The sequence below is a fragment of the Podarcis cretensis genome (genome assembly GCF_951804945.1).
Source record: "Podarcis cretensis genome assembly, chromosome: 7".
NCBI classification, from domain to species: Eukaryota; Metazoa; Chordata; class Lepidosauria; order Squamata; family Lacertidae; genus Podarcis; species Podarcis cretensis.
In genome coordinates, this window is record NC_137176.1 from 2,967,136 (window position 1) to 2,983,862 (window position 16,727).

At 38.5% G+C, this 16,727-nt stretch overlaps 1 protein-coding gene across 6 annotated transcripts in view; it reads right to left on the reverse strand.

Annotated features, from left to right (window-relative positions):
- CFAP61 (cilia and flagella associated protein 61) overlaps nucleotides 1-16,727 on the reverse strand; it is a 138,150-nt gene that overhangs the window by 73,247 nt on the left and 48,176 nt on the right. For all 6 annotated transcript variants that reach the window (XM_079983467.1, XM_079983468.1, XM_079983464.1 and 3 more), the window contains 4 exons: nucleotides 16,401-16,527; nucleotides 16,013-16,090; nucleotides 14,704-14,910; nucleotides 11,943-12,077 (listed from right to left, as the gene is read on the reverse strand). In XM_079983467.1, the coding sequence (XP_079839593.1) occupies nucleotides 11,943-12,077; nucleotides 14,704-14,910; nucleotides 16,013-16,090; nucleotides 16,401-16,527 (547 nt within the window). The remainder of the gene's footprint in view (nucleotides 1-11,942; nucleotides 12,078-14,703; nucleotides 14,911-16,012; nucleotides 16,091-16,400; nucleotides 16,528-16,727) is intronic.

Consider the following 16,727-nt stretch of genomic DNA (forward strand, 5'->3'; position numbering starts at 1 on the left):
TTTTGTTCCTGAATAACAAAGCCTCTGCAGAGGAATTAGAAACTTTTTGGAATTAGAACATTTCTGCAGGAGAGCAGGGGGAAAAAAAAAAAAGAGGAGGAGAGAGAACAATAAGAACAACAAGAATAACAAGAACTGGATAAAGTTGGAAGATAGACTCCTTCCAAGATCGGACATGTGAAATCAAAGATGACCAAAAGACGGCAAAGACTAATAAAAAGACGGCAAAGCGGATTGGTGAAGGACTGTGGTTTAGATGTGGGAGCTCCAGGATGACAGTAGACAGTGACGGACATTGGGAACGCAACCGGGAAGGGGGGGAGGGAAATTTGGAATCCAAAGGGTGTTAAATTACATTTTATTCTTTTTTCTATTTTTCTGTTTATCTTAATCTGTATTGCATATTAAAGAGGGGAACTCACGGAAGGGAACAGGTCGATTTTAGGGGATGGGAAAATATTTTTTAAATTGGGCCAATGATAATAATTTTAAAATTTGGGGTAAGAATTTGTTGAATCTATTTGAAAGAACTGGAATACAAGAGGGGGAGGAGAGGGGAAGTCCTGGAAAGAAGCCAATGAAAATAAGGTTTTAAATTTGGATGTTTTTCTTTTTTTGTTATATTTGAAAATCTTTAATAAATATTATTAAAAAAAAAAAAAAGGGGAAACCCACTGAAGATGCATGTGTCATGCACAGTCTGTATGCAGTTGGGAATTAATACCCAAGAACCTGACTGAACCTTGATTGTGGGGCATATGAGTCACAGACTACATCTGCCAGTGTCTTGCTTTGGTACTAAGTTTATGAATGGCAATCCTTACTAAGCTTACTGTGTCTAGATAGAGGAAATGGATGGATTTTGTTCTTTTGCTCAAAGTTGGGGAGATTCCTTTGTGTGCATATAACTTTTCTTGGGTTTAAACCTTCTTCCTAAGAACTACCTTCTTTTTATATCTTTTAAGTAAACTTTTAGCTTCTTAAAACCCTAGTCTAAAAGCTTTTACATGCTACTTTTGAGTTGTTCTTAGGGAAACTCATGAAACATTTTAGGCTAATTGGGAAAAAGCAGCACTGCATCAAATAACTGCTTACCTGGAGGCAGCAGAAAAGTCTAAGGGCAGGTATGGCCAAACTTGGCCCTCCAGCTGTTTTGGGACTACAGTTCCCATCTTCCCTGACCACTGGTCCTGTTAGCTAGGGATGACAGGAGTTGTAATCCCAAAACAGCTGGAGGGCCAGCTTTGTCTAAGGGTAAGGGTTAGCAGAGCTGTGTACTCTCTCAGTTGGCCAGGAACTCCCTTCCCCCATGTGGTGCTGGGAAGCTGGAGGGCCATGACAGTAAGTCTTATGGCAGCACTTACCCCCTTCTCTTTTTTTAATTGATCTGAGTCACTTTGGGATACAAATTGTTTGAAAAGTGGGTTAAAAGTATATTAATAAATGGCTGGTATGGGGGTTTACTTCCTTAATCTGCTTCAGGCCACCTGAAGAAAAATGACTGCAAGTCTGCTTTATTCTTCACAAATGGCATGTACTACTGTAGCTAGCATAGCAATCTAATGCCTGTTCCATTCAATGGGATTTACTCCTACATAAGTATGCACAGGATCAAGAATTTTGCCCTGTTGGATTCTGTTCTTACAGTGGCCAACTAGATGCCCATGTCACGTGTCAATAAAGCACTATTGAGTATTTTGTATGTATTTTAAGTAATTTTTATACTATATGGCACAATGGTAGAAGGATTCAAGAGAAGGGGAAAGATAAGCAAGATGTATTTTTTCCATTTTCCTTCCTTTGAAGGCTATCCCAATTCTGTGAGCCCTGAACAAGTAATCATTAACTAATATGCAACAGAGCAAGATTTATTATCTGTGAGTACAAGCACTAGGCCTTGTGTTGAGCTTAGCCATTTCTACTGTGGCCGCCTGTCACATTGTTTCCACGTGGGAGGGCAGAGTGCTCTCCTGTCACTTCTCTGGCAGTTGCTGGCAAGGGGGACATTTCTGGTGTGAAATTCAAGGATCGGTTTTGCATGAGGCAAGTCAACTCCATTGATTTTAAGTAACAATTTACCTCCACTTAAAATGCGTACACAGGACTTTAGGGAAGAGAGGCACACTATTTCACAAATCCATGGGCATACTGCAAATCTCATGTCAGTACAGCTAGTGTCTCCAGTATTAACTACTTACTTTCTCTAGCACAACGAGCAAGATTTAAATCAATATATTATTTGTGTTCCACTTTTCTTATGCCCCAGATATATATTGACTTTTGGGCTATCTCTTCCAAATAAGGTTTTTTTTAGAAAGGTATCAAAAACAAACCATTTGTCCTCTATGCTAAAAGAAGTCCCAATGCAAAAAGAAGAGACAAAAATGTTAAGAGATCTGCCACCAGATCTAGGAGTCTTTATGCAACACTTATCCCCAAACTAACAGTGCAGAGGCTGGGAATCTTGAGAGATGCTACTCAGTCATCCTAGACATAATGGCAGGGAGGCTGAGTTTTGGGGGGCAACCAACATGGGCACAACATGTAGCCCAGTTCTGATTTTCAACCAGAAAAGAGGTAAAATTGCATCCCAAGTTACAGAAATGTAAGAGGAGAGAGGATGTAAACTCTGGATGAAATGAATTATTGTAAGATTGACTCAAGTTAAATCTTGTGTATTTCATCCCATCCAGCCTCCGTTTAAATATCCACTTACAAATCTCAGAGAATTTCCTCTGCAATTCAAAATGTCTGGTTATACATTTATGAAGCCAAATCCATGATTGGTGTACATACATTGCTATCAAACTATAAATATTTATTTGTGGCTTAAATACCTTTTTTAAAAAACTTTTTGTAAGGCATTTAATGTAGAACTGCTTGCCATACAAATAACCAACCACCTGCTAATTCCAGTTCTATAACACCCATTCTGAGCTTCTACAAAAGTGAATTTGCCTGAAAAATGCTGTTAAGGTATCTTCTATTTCATTCTCTTTTAAAAGAAGAACATATTAGAGGTGCAAGAAAGAATAAATCAACAAAAACTGTTGTATTCCTCTTGTTCAGACTCTGTGATACAATGGACTGTTGACACAATTGCTGGCTGCAAGTTAGTCTGATGTACAAGAATGGATCACTACTAATGTAGTCACTCTGAGTGTGTTGTCTCTGAGTATCCTACTATATGGAACATAGCTTCCCCAAAACAGTACTGATGCATACACACATCCAATAAATGAATAGAAGATGAAGTCTGCTAGGTGATGGAATATAGCAGGAACCCTTTTCAAGTCTGTGTTGTTTCAGGCCAGTTGGCTTCAAGATGGCAGCAGGAGGTCAGTTAGCAAGCTATGCAGTAACCATGGAAACCACGACTGAGTCACTTTACACTCCCTCTGGATTGTCATACTGGGAAGCAGAATTGTATTGCTATACCTCAGACAAAAACAAAAATTGCCTATCCTACATACACCACTTATTTTCACTTTTTTCAACCCTCCATTGATAACTGCCCATCTACAGTTTCCTTCTTCATCTCCCACTTTCCATTTTGTTGTTCATTCTAATTCCTCTAATCTACCCCACCTCTGTCAGTCTCCTAGCATTTTTATTACTCTTACTCATCTGAGAATTTTGCCCTGCCTTTCTCTACAGGAGGAGACTCATCTCATGTCTGTTTCCTCTGCCATTTCTTTCTTTGGGCCCTTGATCTCCTCAATATCTCCATTCCTGTTCTCTTGGTCTGCTGTATCCTCCACACCTCTTTACTCTTTCTTTTTATTTATACCCTGCCTTCTGAAGCTTCTACTACCTTGAAGAAGCACTTGCCTGCTCAGTCACACTTTGATGTAAGAGCAGCTAAGCCAATGGCAGCAAAAGAGGCAACACCACTTCTTGACGACATCCACCTGTCTTTAAAGACAATCGACTGCACCTCTGGGGGTGAAGTCAAGCTGCTGCGTTAACAACACTGAAGTGACCTCCCTGGGGTGCAAGACTGGGCAGTGTATATGAAAGTCCTGGGCTGCCCAGATGACAAGACCCTTCTTTTGGCCTCAGTGATGTGCTCCAAAGGAAAGCAGAGCAATATGTTTCTGCATGTGCAGAAACAGCCTTCTAGACCCACTGTTGGTCTTGTCCGCTCAATCTGCCAGAGCCTGTCTTCACATGCAGGGAGTGTCCCTAACTCACAGAGGATTTGAGACCCATTGGCTACCCTCACCTGGTTTAGCCAGCCAGTTGAAGCTGTTTCCCAGGGTGAGGTTGCTTTCACATGCTAACAGCTTCTAGGAACCACAGGTGAGAGTGGAGTGCAGGCTGGGGACCAAAGGTAGACAAACTGTCCCAGAAGGAGTACAAGGTGTCTCCCACTAGAGATACTATCCCTCCCCTAACACTCCATACACCCCATACTGGTAAGCAGTGGGAATACAAGGCCCCCTTCTTTCACTCATCAGAAAGAAAAAGAGACTCATTCATCCCCTTCAGGCTGTGAGGAAGGGACCCTTCCCTTTCTCCAACCCTTCTTGAAAACTTCTTGAGGTTATCTGTGCACTACTTTCAGAGCATCTGACAACCAATACAAAATGTTTTTTTTTTTAAGGTTAGAAATGGGGAAAGATCCTTTCTCTGTCTGCTGGGCATGGGCTGCCTGTCTCTTACCTTCAAATTACAAAGTGGCCAAGGGTGATTTTTTTTATATTTTTGAAAAAGAGATGAGCCTCAACACTCTGTGTTGCTCCTCCAAATTCAAGTCCATGCTGATCCTCAAGAGGCACCCAGACACCTGTGCACCTCCTCACTGAGACAGCAGTGACGCACCCAGGCCCAGAACTACACTTATTACATGCAATGCTTTAAGAACACTGCTGTGTTTTAAAAACATGTTTTAAGAACTTTTCCCCTTTACTTTAAAAACTCTGCATGAAATATTATTTTTGATAGGTGCCTGATACCTTCATGCAGAAAACTGGTAAAATGTGATTTTGCATGCAGGGTTACAAATTTTAATTCAATTCACACACATTCCAATACAATATTCATTGTTTATTGTTATAAAATTTTTTAAAACAAAGCACTATTTTGCTCCTCAAAAGGCATGTTCAAATCTACTTCAGTATAGCTAATGTTGTTACATACTTAAATTCAATCTAACACTTTGATGCTCTGAGCCCTTAATATTGTGACTTCAAATGTCAGACATTTCCATTTGATATGCATTTAATTTTGAAAGAGCTTCTGCTCTGAGTCTAACCCAGGAAAGCTCCTGCTGCACCTCTGCGAAACACTCGCAGCTGGGTCCCAGAAAACACTTGCTGAGATTTAATGTGCCCAAACTCAGCAGGCTGCCTGGCTTGTCAAGACCAGCCTCTGGTTCTATCACAATACCTTGCCTACAATACCCCAGGCCTATAATTTCTCTAACACACCTACAATTCCATACTTTCAAAGTAAGATTAAATCACAGAACCCCACTGATAGTGGGGTCATGTTTTATGTGGATAGTAAGCTTCCTGTACCTTCATTATTTCTCTGTTGTCCATATTATGTTCTCCAAATCACTGCCCTCTCACACTTTCCCCTCCCTCAACCCAGATTTTCTCATACTGTACTTTCTCCTTTTCAGAGTATTCCTAGTATGAGAAAATCTGGACTGAGGGAGAAGGAAGTGTGGGATGACAGTGATCTGGAGGAGAACATCATGGATAATCAATGGAGGTACAGGAAACTTACTATTCACATTATACAACAGTGTGGATGAGCGTACTGTCTTTTCTGTGAATGCACATAAGACAAAAGAAATACACAAAAATATGTTTCCCTACTTTCAGAACTGCTATAGAATAAGTTTTGAAATTCTATCTTGGTGTGCCATATAATTAAGCATCCAGATTTTATACTTAAATTAATAATCAGCACAACTGAATAGCAACAATGGGATATAAACAGAAAGGTGCATCTCGCTTTGGGGGCATTGCTGAGTATTAGTATTTGAAGAATAATATTTATCTCGCCTTTCCAAACAGCTTCATCACATTCAGCAGGATATCAACCCATAAGATTTGTGCTAAAGGTTAATGAAGAAAGAACCAGCTTTGCAGGCCAGAATGAATATTCCAGTTTATGGAAAACAACATTAACACCTGTATACTACTGACATCATGCTTTCAAAGTGAAGATAGGTCACCTTACTTTTAATTTCACACATGCACATAAGTGGTAAACATTCAGAGCATTCTTGTTAATGATGCCATCTGCTGCCTCCTCATAATTGCATAATGCTCAGGCTTCCAGACAAGATGTAATGGCAGCAATACACAAACCTGCTGACATTTACAGTGAGAAAATTTATGATCAGCCATCAGCTCAAAACAAATGTGTTTGCATGACTGCTAGTGCTATAAAATCATTAACTACATGGAACAAGTGATGGTAGAATAAATAATGGGTTTTCATCCATGCATGTTTTACACAAATCATTAGCAATTTGTTACTCACGTACAACAGAATCTTGAGCAACAGTTACTTCTTGGAAAATCACTCTCTACCTTGCTAAATTAAAGCTGTACTGTTGAACCATACTTAGTTTTACACAATCTCATCTACAATATCATAGATTGATGCTTTACTAAAAGGCTGGACTCAAAAGCACATGTATCAGGGAGTAAGTCCCATTCAGCTCCTTTGGATTTCTATATTATTTTCAGCTGATCTGAAAACAACCCAATTTCCACTTCATTTTCTTGAAAACTAACTGGCCTTGTTGCCAATTTTGGCACTACTGACTCTATGGCTCTGATGCATAACAAATGTTGAGTTGCCTTCTGAAAAGACTTTTGGTTTGTGGGATTGCTATGCATTGGCAAACAAGTGAACTCTAGAGAATATCCAGCCAACATTGGGTCCAAAACCCACTTGTCCATCTGCTCTTCCACATGTGGGCAAAGTGCAGTAATCTGCCCCCAACAGACCCATGCACCAGTGCAAGTTTGGTGTCAGGCTGAGGAGTTCCTTTTGTGAACTTAAAGATGAATATGGAGGCTTTTGTGACTGAGGTCCTGCATGCCCAGATGAGTGCTCTTTCAGTTCTAACATGCCTTGAAACCTTCACATGGGAGCAAAAAGTGGTTCTGATTAATTCTGAAAGAACTGCAGGGCTTTAGACTTGTGCTCATCTTTCTCACCCATGGGGAGCAAGTTTTTCTTATCTCAGGACTCTACTAATACCACCTCCAAAAGGGAGTGCTGACTAGCCTGGCCTGTGAATCTGGGTCTACATCCCACTTCCACAGCCAAATCTTCTGGTGCCCCACAGAATTGGCTGACAGACCCCTGGACTCAAACTGTAGCAAATTCCTGGGAAGAGTTAAGCAGTTAAGTTTGAGCTCCAAACAATCTTCATTTGGGGGAACTATACAGACTCCTGAAAAGATCAATTGCACAGCCAACAGGATAAGCAGCAACAGGCAAACAGGTTCATAGCAGGAGCCCCAGGCTTTGCATGGGCAGCAGAGCTGCTAATATGGAGTCCTGTGAGGTATGGATTGCCAAACTGAAAATGCATAAGCTAATGCTTGTGCAACAGCAGCTTTCATCACGTAATGGTCACCAGTACGCCATTATCCAGGCTGCATTTGATCAGTGGACTGTGATCAATATTCTACCTGTCTTTGGATTAGGAAATGTAAACCTGTATTTCATAAACCATTACCAAGCTGAGAAATCTTTCAACAATAACAAGAGATTCTGCAGCCTTTTTGCGTTCGCAGCAGCAGGAGAAACAACAATCTTGAAGTACATAATAAAACTTGACAGAGTACAATAAAGATACAATAAAACATGAACAATGGATGGTCAGAATCAAGAAGTAATTAAATAAACATATTACATTTTTATTCTGCATCATGGAACAGTTATTACTGTTAATTATAGCACCTATTTCAGGGTCATATTCATAATTTAAAAAGACAGATGGACAGCAGACTGCTTCCAGATGGTGAGAAAGTAAGTTGAAAATAAATGTTTAAAATACAATTATTAAAAATTAGCTAACCTGAAACTAATTATTCACATGGGATAACAATAATACTGTCAAAAGATATTCTGCTTAAACCACATTTCCCCCTTGATCCAAAAGGGATACTCTCGCTGAAGAATCTGTTCTCCCTGTGAAACACCTCTAACTATTATGGCTTATTGAAGAGCCCATTGGTATCCCTATATCTGTGGAATTTCTTGTGACCTTTATTCTCTTCTAAACCACATGATCAATTTCCCCTTCCTTGGCAACCTTGGCAGTGCCCTGACAAATGAAGAAACCATTACTAATTGAATAACTAGCTGACTGGAATGTGAAAATACATTGCTCTAAATATTTATTCTTTTCTTTTCTGGAGTAAAATGGAAATATTAATAGTTGCAGACTAGCATTCCAATATAACAGATTTTGTACAGTTATTGATAAAACAAAAACACTTGTACAATATATAAATCAAGTTAGCTTTGTCAGGAAGAAAAAATCCAAAGAAAATTGAGCAACACACATACAGAAATATTGGTGGCAATCCTAAACAGTAAGCACAGCAGATAGATGATTTAAAGGCAGACTTGTTACCAAAGGGTTGTATCCAATGTTAGTCCTACTCAGAGTAGAACCACTGAAAATAATTTTCATGAATAATTTAGGTTCATTAATTCTAGCCTCTCTCCATATGAACCTACCCTAGACCCTGAGATCATCTTCTGAGGCCCTTCTCATGAAAGGTCCAGAGGGTGCCAACATGAGGATTGGCCTTTTCTGCAGCGGCTCCCCAGGGAGGTTTGGCTGGCGCCTTCACACCTTATACACACAAAAAGTTCCTCTTCAACCAGGTCTTTGGCTGATTGACATACAGTGCCCTTTTAAAATGTGTTGTGGAAAGGGGGATTATTGGGCTGACTTTGTTTTTGTTGTTATTATGCATTTTCTTTTTTTATATAATGTGTTCTGCCCTGAGATCTACAGGTATAGGGTGGAATACAAATTTGATAAATGAACACATAATCAATCAATCAATTAATCAAACAAACAAAGCGTCTAGTCTGAGTGTAACTTAGTTGGATACAATCCAAAGAAAGTATTTTTTTCACACAATAATTATCAATCTCAAACAACAGCAACTTAGTGTAGCATGCACAAGGCTTTCTTCCATCATGGAGCCTAAAGGGATATACATGTATGTTTGAATCCAAAGTAGAACTATGTGAACATTCTGTCAGCGCAAGGTTTTCTGCTTGTGCAACTGAGTATTTCCTCCTCTCCTCCCCTTGCACATTTCCTAAATCTGGTCTAGGGGTTCCTCCAAACCCCTGGCGAATATTTTTTGGGAGGGACAGGGGGAATGTCCCATTGTGCAAGTAGAAACCCATGTTCTGATAGGACTGCCCTTGGTTCCCAGGCAGTCTCCCATCAATGCAATGACCAGACCCAGGCATCCTTTGTTTCAGCAAGGTAATGGCCTAATGTGCCCTGGGACGTCTGGGGTCCAATACACCTTAAATGTTAGAGGCTGTGAGGGGCCAGAAAGAGATGAGTTTATTATTTGCCTCTTTATATAGCTTTAGTGCTCCTGCAACTTTCCTATAGTGTCACTTTTCACAGGCAGAGAATTGCACATGCTAGAACAAAGGACTAATTTAGGACATTTCCCCCTCATACAGGCAGCCCCCCCCCATTTACACAGGGGTTACATTCCAAGACACATTGGTGAAATCACATAGAAACACTTTTTCCTTATGGCAACTGAGGACAGGCCGGTGACGGGAACAACCAAGGTATAAGACAGTACACAGGAGACAGGCGAACAGAGATAGGAGAGGGCATATGGGATGCAGCTAGGACAGAAGATGAGATGGCTGGTAGGGGAATTTGGTGGGGAAATGTCACTGAGAAATTCTATTATGAAAATTCCAGGAATTAAAGGAAAGCATGCGGCAAGAAGCAGAAAAGGGACATGAGAAGGGAATGTGGAAGGGATCAGAACAGCCGATAGAACAATATATATGTGTGGAGAATGGAATCAAGGCATAAATATGTTAGTATTTAATTAGGTTTTAGTCCAATACCAAGATAAACAAATAACAAATTCCTATTTTGAAGAGCATGAACTAATCAGAAAAGAGGGTCTTGAGAAAATGGAAACCAGGAATTATTTTAACAATAAATATATAGAGAGAAAACTATATATTAATATAGATATATAGTTCTATAGACAATGAAAGAGATGTGTGTATATAAAAGTTGTTTTCAACTAAAGGATTCTTCACAAATGAGACAGCAAGCACAAGAAAAGCAGGGTGAAATTGTGCTAGAAAAATGTAAAATGTAATGGTTCTGAGGATTACTAAAAGATCGGGACAGAAAGGAAGGAATGGAATTAGAAAATAGAAGTACAGAGGAGATTTCATCATAGAATAGTAGCAGAAAGTAAAGAAGTAGAGAAAAAGTTCCTAGAAATATGGGGGGAATTCAAAACCACAATCTATACGGTTGAGGCACAGTTTGAAACATTTTAGCTACTTGAGATTTGTGAAGCCAAAAATCTATTAAGCAAATATGAAATGGAAAATTTGAACTGTGCTATAAGTTCTTCGTGTCAGAAAAGTAACATTCATCATAAAACCAATACAAAAACCTTTATGTATCTTTTTCTAGGTGATTTGCAAGTAGATGACTTAGCACCAACAAAGAAGAGGTATCTTGGCATATTTCTTCCTTTGTTACTTAAACATGGAAATGAACAGATACACAATCCATTTTCCTTGTTTTAAAAAATTCTGCATGTCCAATTAGCATCAGTACACTATTTCTGTAAACTGCTTTGTGTGTGTTTGTTTTTTTTACAATCAAGCAGTGTACATGATTTTATGAAATATAAATAAACAGCTAAGAAACTAAAAAATACACTGAGAAAAATGTAAAGAATTTTGCTGAATGCAGTTGTAAATGTGGGTCCATTTTATGTCCCCCAATCAGAGAAAGGTGAATCTATGTGCAGGAATAGGTTTCCACGCTTAGATATGCAAGGGGCAACTGTGGGGGCACAAAATCCCCCATGTCCAACGGCCACATGAAGAGATTCCGATTGAATGATCTACATGCACAGCAACAGATGGCCCACCTACTGCATCCAGCACCATCCTCAATGCGCACACCACTTCTCCCTTGTTGGGGCCGGGGACATGATTAAAAAGGGATTAGACAAATTCATGGAGGAGAGGCCAGCTACTTGCCATAATTTTCAACATGAATTTTCTCTTCTTTCAAAATCAGCATTGATATACTTTTATTTAAAGTGCTGACTGCACATACACAGCTAAATAAATAAATAAATAGATGGCTATACAGCAACAGAGGTGGTAAAGCATTGAGTTGCTGGGAGCTGACAGCGAGAGAGGCTGTGGGCTCCAAGAGGCATCTGTTTTTGGCCACTGAAAGGAAACAAAGCTGGGCTAGATGAAACTTTGCTGCTATGGTTCAGAAGAGCTCTTTTCATGATCACAGTCAGATACTGCTTTTTTCACTAGTGCAAATGGCCTTTTTCACGAGGGGAAAGCTATAGAAGGAATTACAAGCCCATGACTTTGTTTTTCAGGGAAGGATCAAACTGCAGAATAAAATAGTCTGATAAAATATCCATTCTGTGAATCTGACCATTTTAAATACTCAAATTATTATTATCAACATTCTGAATAATTTAAAGGCTGCTAGTTGCAATTCTCTGTTTGAAATACATGCTAAAAAAAGATAGCAGAGCACGACAAAGTAAGGGCATGAAAATCAGGTTCAAGATAATTAAGAAGCAGCACACCAACATTATGACAGTAATGTCATCCCATCTGCCAAATCCTACATTTAGTTGGAGCTATGCCTTTTGCTTACTGCTGCTTCTGTTACCCACCTGATCCTTAGAGACCTCTTTTGCTGGAGCATTTATGCCAAGTTTTTCCAGAGGATAGACAATCTGTCGTCTTGGTCGCACGGGAACCATGTAATGAAGGGCAGATGTCAGGGAATGGGCACAGGGATTCTGGAACTGAAGGACAACAAGCTATATTTTAGCGCAGATAATGTCATAAAAGTGCATCACAGATGTCTGTAGCGGTGCTTTGTGAATTTAAGAATCCTTTATCCTCTTGATTAAATCCAGGAGAAATATCACCAAAAAATAAACAAACACTCTCAGAGCAGAGGAATGGATTGCAGCTAATTCCTGACACTAATGAAGATAATTATGAGAGTAATTATATTACTATCTCAGTGGGAACGACAGATAAACAAGTGGTTTGGTTTATGGGATTTTGTAGCACAAGTAGTTTCCCCACAGGAATATATTCCTTCAGTGCAATCATGAATCATCTTCATCCATGCTCATTAAGGACGTTACATGCTTGCTCTTCACCTCTGGTTGTTTGGCAAAGGAGAAGTTAAACATGCACATAGAAAATGCACATGAAGTAAAAAGTCGTTTTCATTCAAATACAAACGTTAATGAAGTAGCATAAACGTGAAGGGGAAAAAATCTCCATCCTTCCATAAATACAGGAAATTATTAAAAATATATTTACCTTACTGCAGCAAGTTTAGTTATAATCTGCATTTAAACAACAATTGGGGAGCAACAGGAAATGCAAAAACAAAAAAGTTTCCAAAAGTCTGTCACATTAAAAAAAAAAGTCTGGAACCTGCTGTTTAAACAGAAATGACATCCCATAAAAAAACCTTAATTTTCTTCAGTGTAGAAGAGAACCAAGTATTTCTAATGCTTCTTTCCTGCATAATTTCCCCCCATTTCAGCTGCATATACGGTAGTTATATTGAGGCATTCATTCAATTCCATATGCAATTAGAACTATGCAAGGGGAAAGGAGGGCCAACTTCTCGGGCTTCACACACACACGTCAGACAAGGTTCTGAAGCAAGGAGTCTTTTTTACATGCATAAGCTTCCCCCATGTGACAAGGGTTCCAAACCACGTAAGGAGCCCTACACTTGTAGAACAGGCTGCCCAATTCAGTTCTTTTTCTCTGCTATGTGGATGGCGGCAGAGCCAGGCAACAGGGATGCAACAGAGGGGATGGGGCCTGCAAGCATCTCCCCCTGCCTCATGTATTTCTAATTGTGTGAGGGCTTGAATGTCTGAATAAGGGTAATGGTAATATTTCAGGTCATAAAATGTAACTTGCTCGCCTGAAATTGAGATCTTAAAAAGGGCTACGAACAGCAAGAGCACTCGGTAACTGTGATCCCAAGAGCCATGTGCAACATTCCATGTATGCACTGAAACTTGTCCTACTCTCCCTTCCAGGGACTAGGGGAGTCATTTTCCAGAGCTTAAAAGAGGCAATGGTGAATAGGGAGCATGTGCAGAGGTATTTCTTTGGATTGAGGCCCATTCCTTCAGAGTTTACACTGTTTTTTTTGTACAAAGGACATTTTCTTGAGTCCTTGTTCAAAATCAGTCCATCTGCAAGCATTTGAGGCTGACCTACCAAAGCTTATGGCCTTTTGGTTCCTAATGCTAATGAATATCAAAAGGAGAGAGGGTGAGGGATCATGTATTTGAAGGAAGTCCTTTGAGAGTCCTCTGTCAAGAGCTGAGCATTCAACTGTTCAGTATGAGATGAGGGAGTAAGGCTGCATCCACACTATTCCTTTAAAACACTTTCCCCCCTCCAAAGAATTCTGGGCACTATAGTCTGTTAAGGGTTGTTGGGAATGTAACTCTGTGAAGGGTAAACTACAGTACCCAGAATTCTTTGAGGGAAAGAATGTGTGTTAAAAGGTATAGTGTGTACAGAACATACTGAAATCTGAGATCCTTATATTTTTATCCCTCAAATTTATGTCCGAGTATGGAAACTTGGATGTAAAGGTTTAAAAATAAAGCACGATGTGTAGGTGGCAGCTTTGCACCCTTATTTTATAGGAAATTTCTCTAAAATGGCTATCAATGTGACTACAGCTCTGGCTAAAGCAAGCTGAATTCCTCAGGTAACCTCATCGTAACCCAGTCTATACCATTATTTTAAGCAAGTAAATATCAATAATGAAAACGATGTAGAAAAAGCTATTTATTCTTTTTTAGGCTTTACTATTGAGCCATTTTGAAATGAGGTATCCTAAATAAAAAGCTTGTCCTATGGACACTAAAAGGAATGTGACCCAGAAGCTCATTGGATAAAAGTAAGGTTGGGCCCTAAAATTAACTATTTAAAAAGGAACTGCATGAAGAATCTTTTTTCCTGGAGGTTTTCAAGAAAGTTCATAACGTAGCTCTTGCTGATGGAAATAAGTTGAGACAACCAACTGACTCTCTTCTAGTTCTAGGATTCTACATAGAAAGCACACTTCTGTGGGTTTTAAAAGACAAACAGATGCGACTATACGCAATACATATAATATATAATACTAATAATTAGTAATTAGTAATTAATTATCATAATATATCCTTGTGTGTAAGCCTTGGGAATCTCTATTGGTTATATTTATTTCTAACTATGTAAGTTAGAAATGGTTGCCAATTGTTACACATATGTGTACATTTTTGTTGGCAAATTCTACATACACCCAAGGGAAAGAGTAAATAAAATTAAAAACCAATCAGCAACATTTACATATATAAAATCAATCTACTTCTTGACTAAATGATTATAGTTTACCTTGCCATCTTCAGGCTGAGGATAAATAGGGTAATAGAGACAAGATTTGTAGGCTAGTCGAAGCATTTCCTTCATAAAATGTTTTGCATAGTGATGAAAGACTGGATTCAGTGCAAAATGGTAAAGGTGACCATGCTCTTCCTGCTGGTGATGACTGAAATAAATAAAGTCTTCAATGTTGTAGTGTGAGCGAATATATTCTATATCCTGGAAAACATATCAATTCAATATACTGATTAAGGAAATAACTGTGCTTCTGTTTTGGAACAGCTATAATACAAATATCTGTATTTGTTTTTCTTTCAAGAAAGAGGGATCACTACCACCAAGGAAGTGACTATACACCAGGAAACTCTCCTGCACAAGTTCCGTGTCAGTGGGATTTGTGCAGATCATTTCCCAGTTGATTGTACTGTAAAATGAGACCATATAGGTAGCTTTTAAAAATGAAACAGTAGCTTTTAAAAACAGTTTTGCATTTATTTACACACTATATTTAAAATGTCTGGCTGTTTTGTGTCCTAAAACCAAGACCATATGGACAACTATTAAAAATTAAGCATATTGGTAGAGGTGGGGTTTTTTATTTAAAAAACAACATAGTATTGCTTTTATTTACAACTATATTTAAAAAGACCAGTTATTGGCTTACTAGAAACTGTGGATTGATCCTCATTACCAAATTACAGGAAACCCCTAACTGTTGGAAGCAATTAATATACCTTTAAAGATATTGCATTACATATCATCCAAAGTTAAAGTCATATGATTTCCTACCATATTAAAATGAGAAATTTAACAAGGAATTGCTGGCAAGGTCACTCAGTTTCTCAGATGGATCCTGCCTGCCTTTATAAAACTTCCTTATCTTTGTAAAATAGCAAAGGGGAGCAAATAATAATTCATTTCAAAATTATTTCTTCTGTTTGAAGACAGAATAAATCACCTTGAATCTCTGTTTTTCAAGAAAAAAGGGACAAAAACATACAAATTGCATTTATGGTAAATATCATTCTGAATTTAGTGCCTCGTTTTGTTTTAAAGAAGAACAAGACTGTGGATGAGAAAAAACTGTATATTGCTGGGATATACAAAATTTTCTCCTCCAGCAATCTTGTTTTTCTTTTCTCCTTTAACTAAGGATTGTTCAAACATTATTCACACATCACACATTAGCTGTGGAAGGAAGCGAAAGTTCAAAATGTTTATCTAAATAAAAACAATCCTGACTTTGAGAACATTTAACATTAATTTAGTGTTTTAAATCCTTCCATCAAAAAGGAAAAGATCTGCATATAAGAATATATACCGTTTCATTTCTAATAACTGATATTCCAACAATTTGATGCAGAACTTCTGCTACAAATGCTTGAATTGGTGTTCCATCCTGGAAAAAAAGCAAAAGATTTGGTGTACATTCTTCTACTCCAATACTTTAATTAATGTTCTTTATTTAAACACCCATCTCATCTCAGCTCCCCTCCCACACAATACACTCTGACATGGATTATAATAATATAAAAGGCCCAAAGGGCATTTTACTTTTTGCACCAGAAAGGTGTCTTCTGTACACTGGTTTAGTATAGCAGCAATTTTGAAGACTGCCAGTTTAGCATACACAAATGAGCAGATTCCTATTTGAACACTCTCATAATAAAGTTCAAACAGAAGCAATATAATGCAGTGTAACAACTTACTGGATCTCTTCGTGCCAATATGTAGCCATTTAGGTCATCCAATATACTTTTGTTCAATTTCAAAGTTTGGATCAGTAATTCAACACGGGCGACATCACTGCTTCTTGCTGGTCTTACAATAAAGGACCTGTTAGAGAAATAAACCCAAATCCTGTATATGCAGCAAACAATGGCATCTACAAATTGTCTCAGATTCCAGGCTTAAATACCCAAATGTGATTATCACTAGGAAAATTTTGGTTTTGATACTGCATTATCACACTGCAGTGACATCAAGTCACTTAAAACCCTTTAATGCTGGTTTGAGTTGCTCCTCTAGTAGACAAA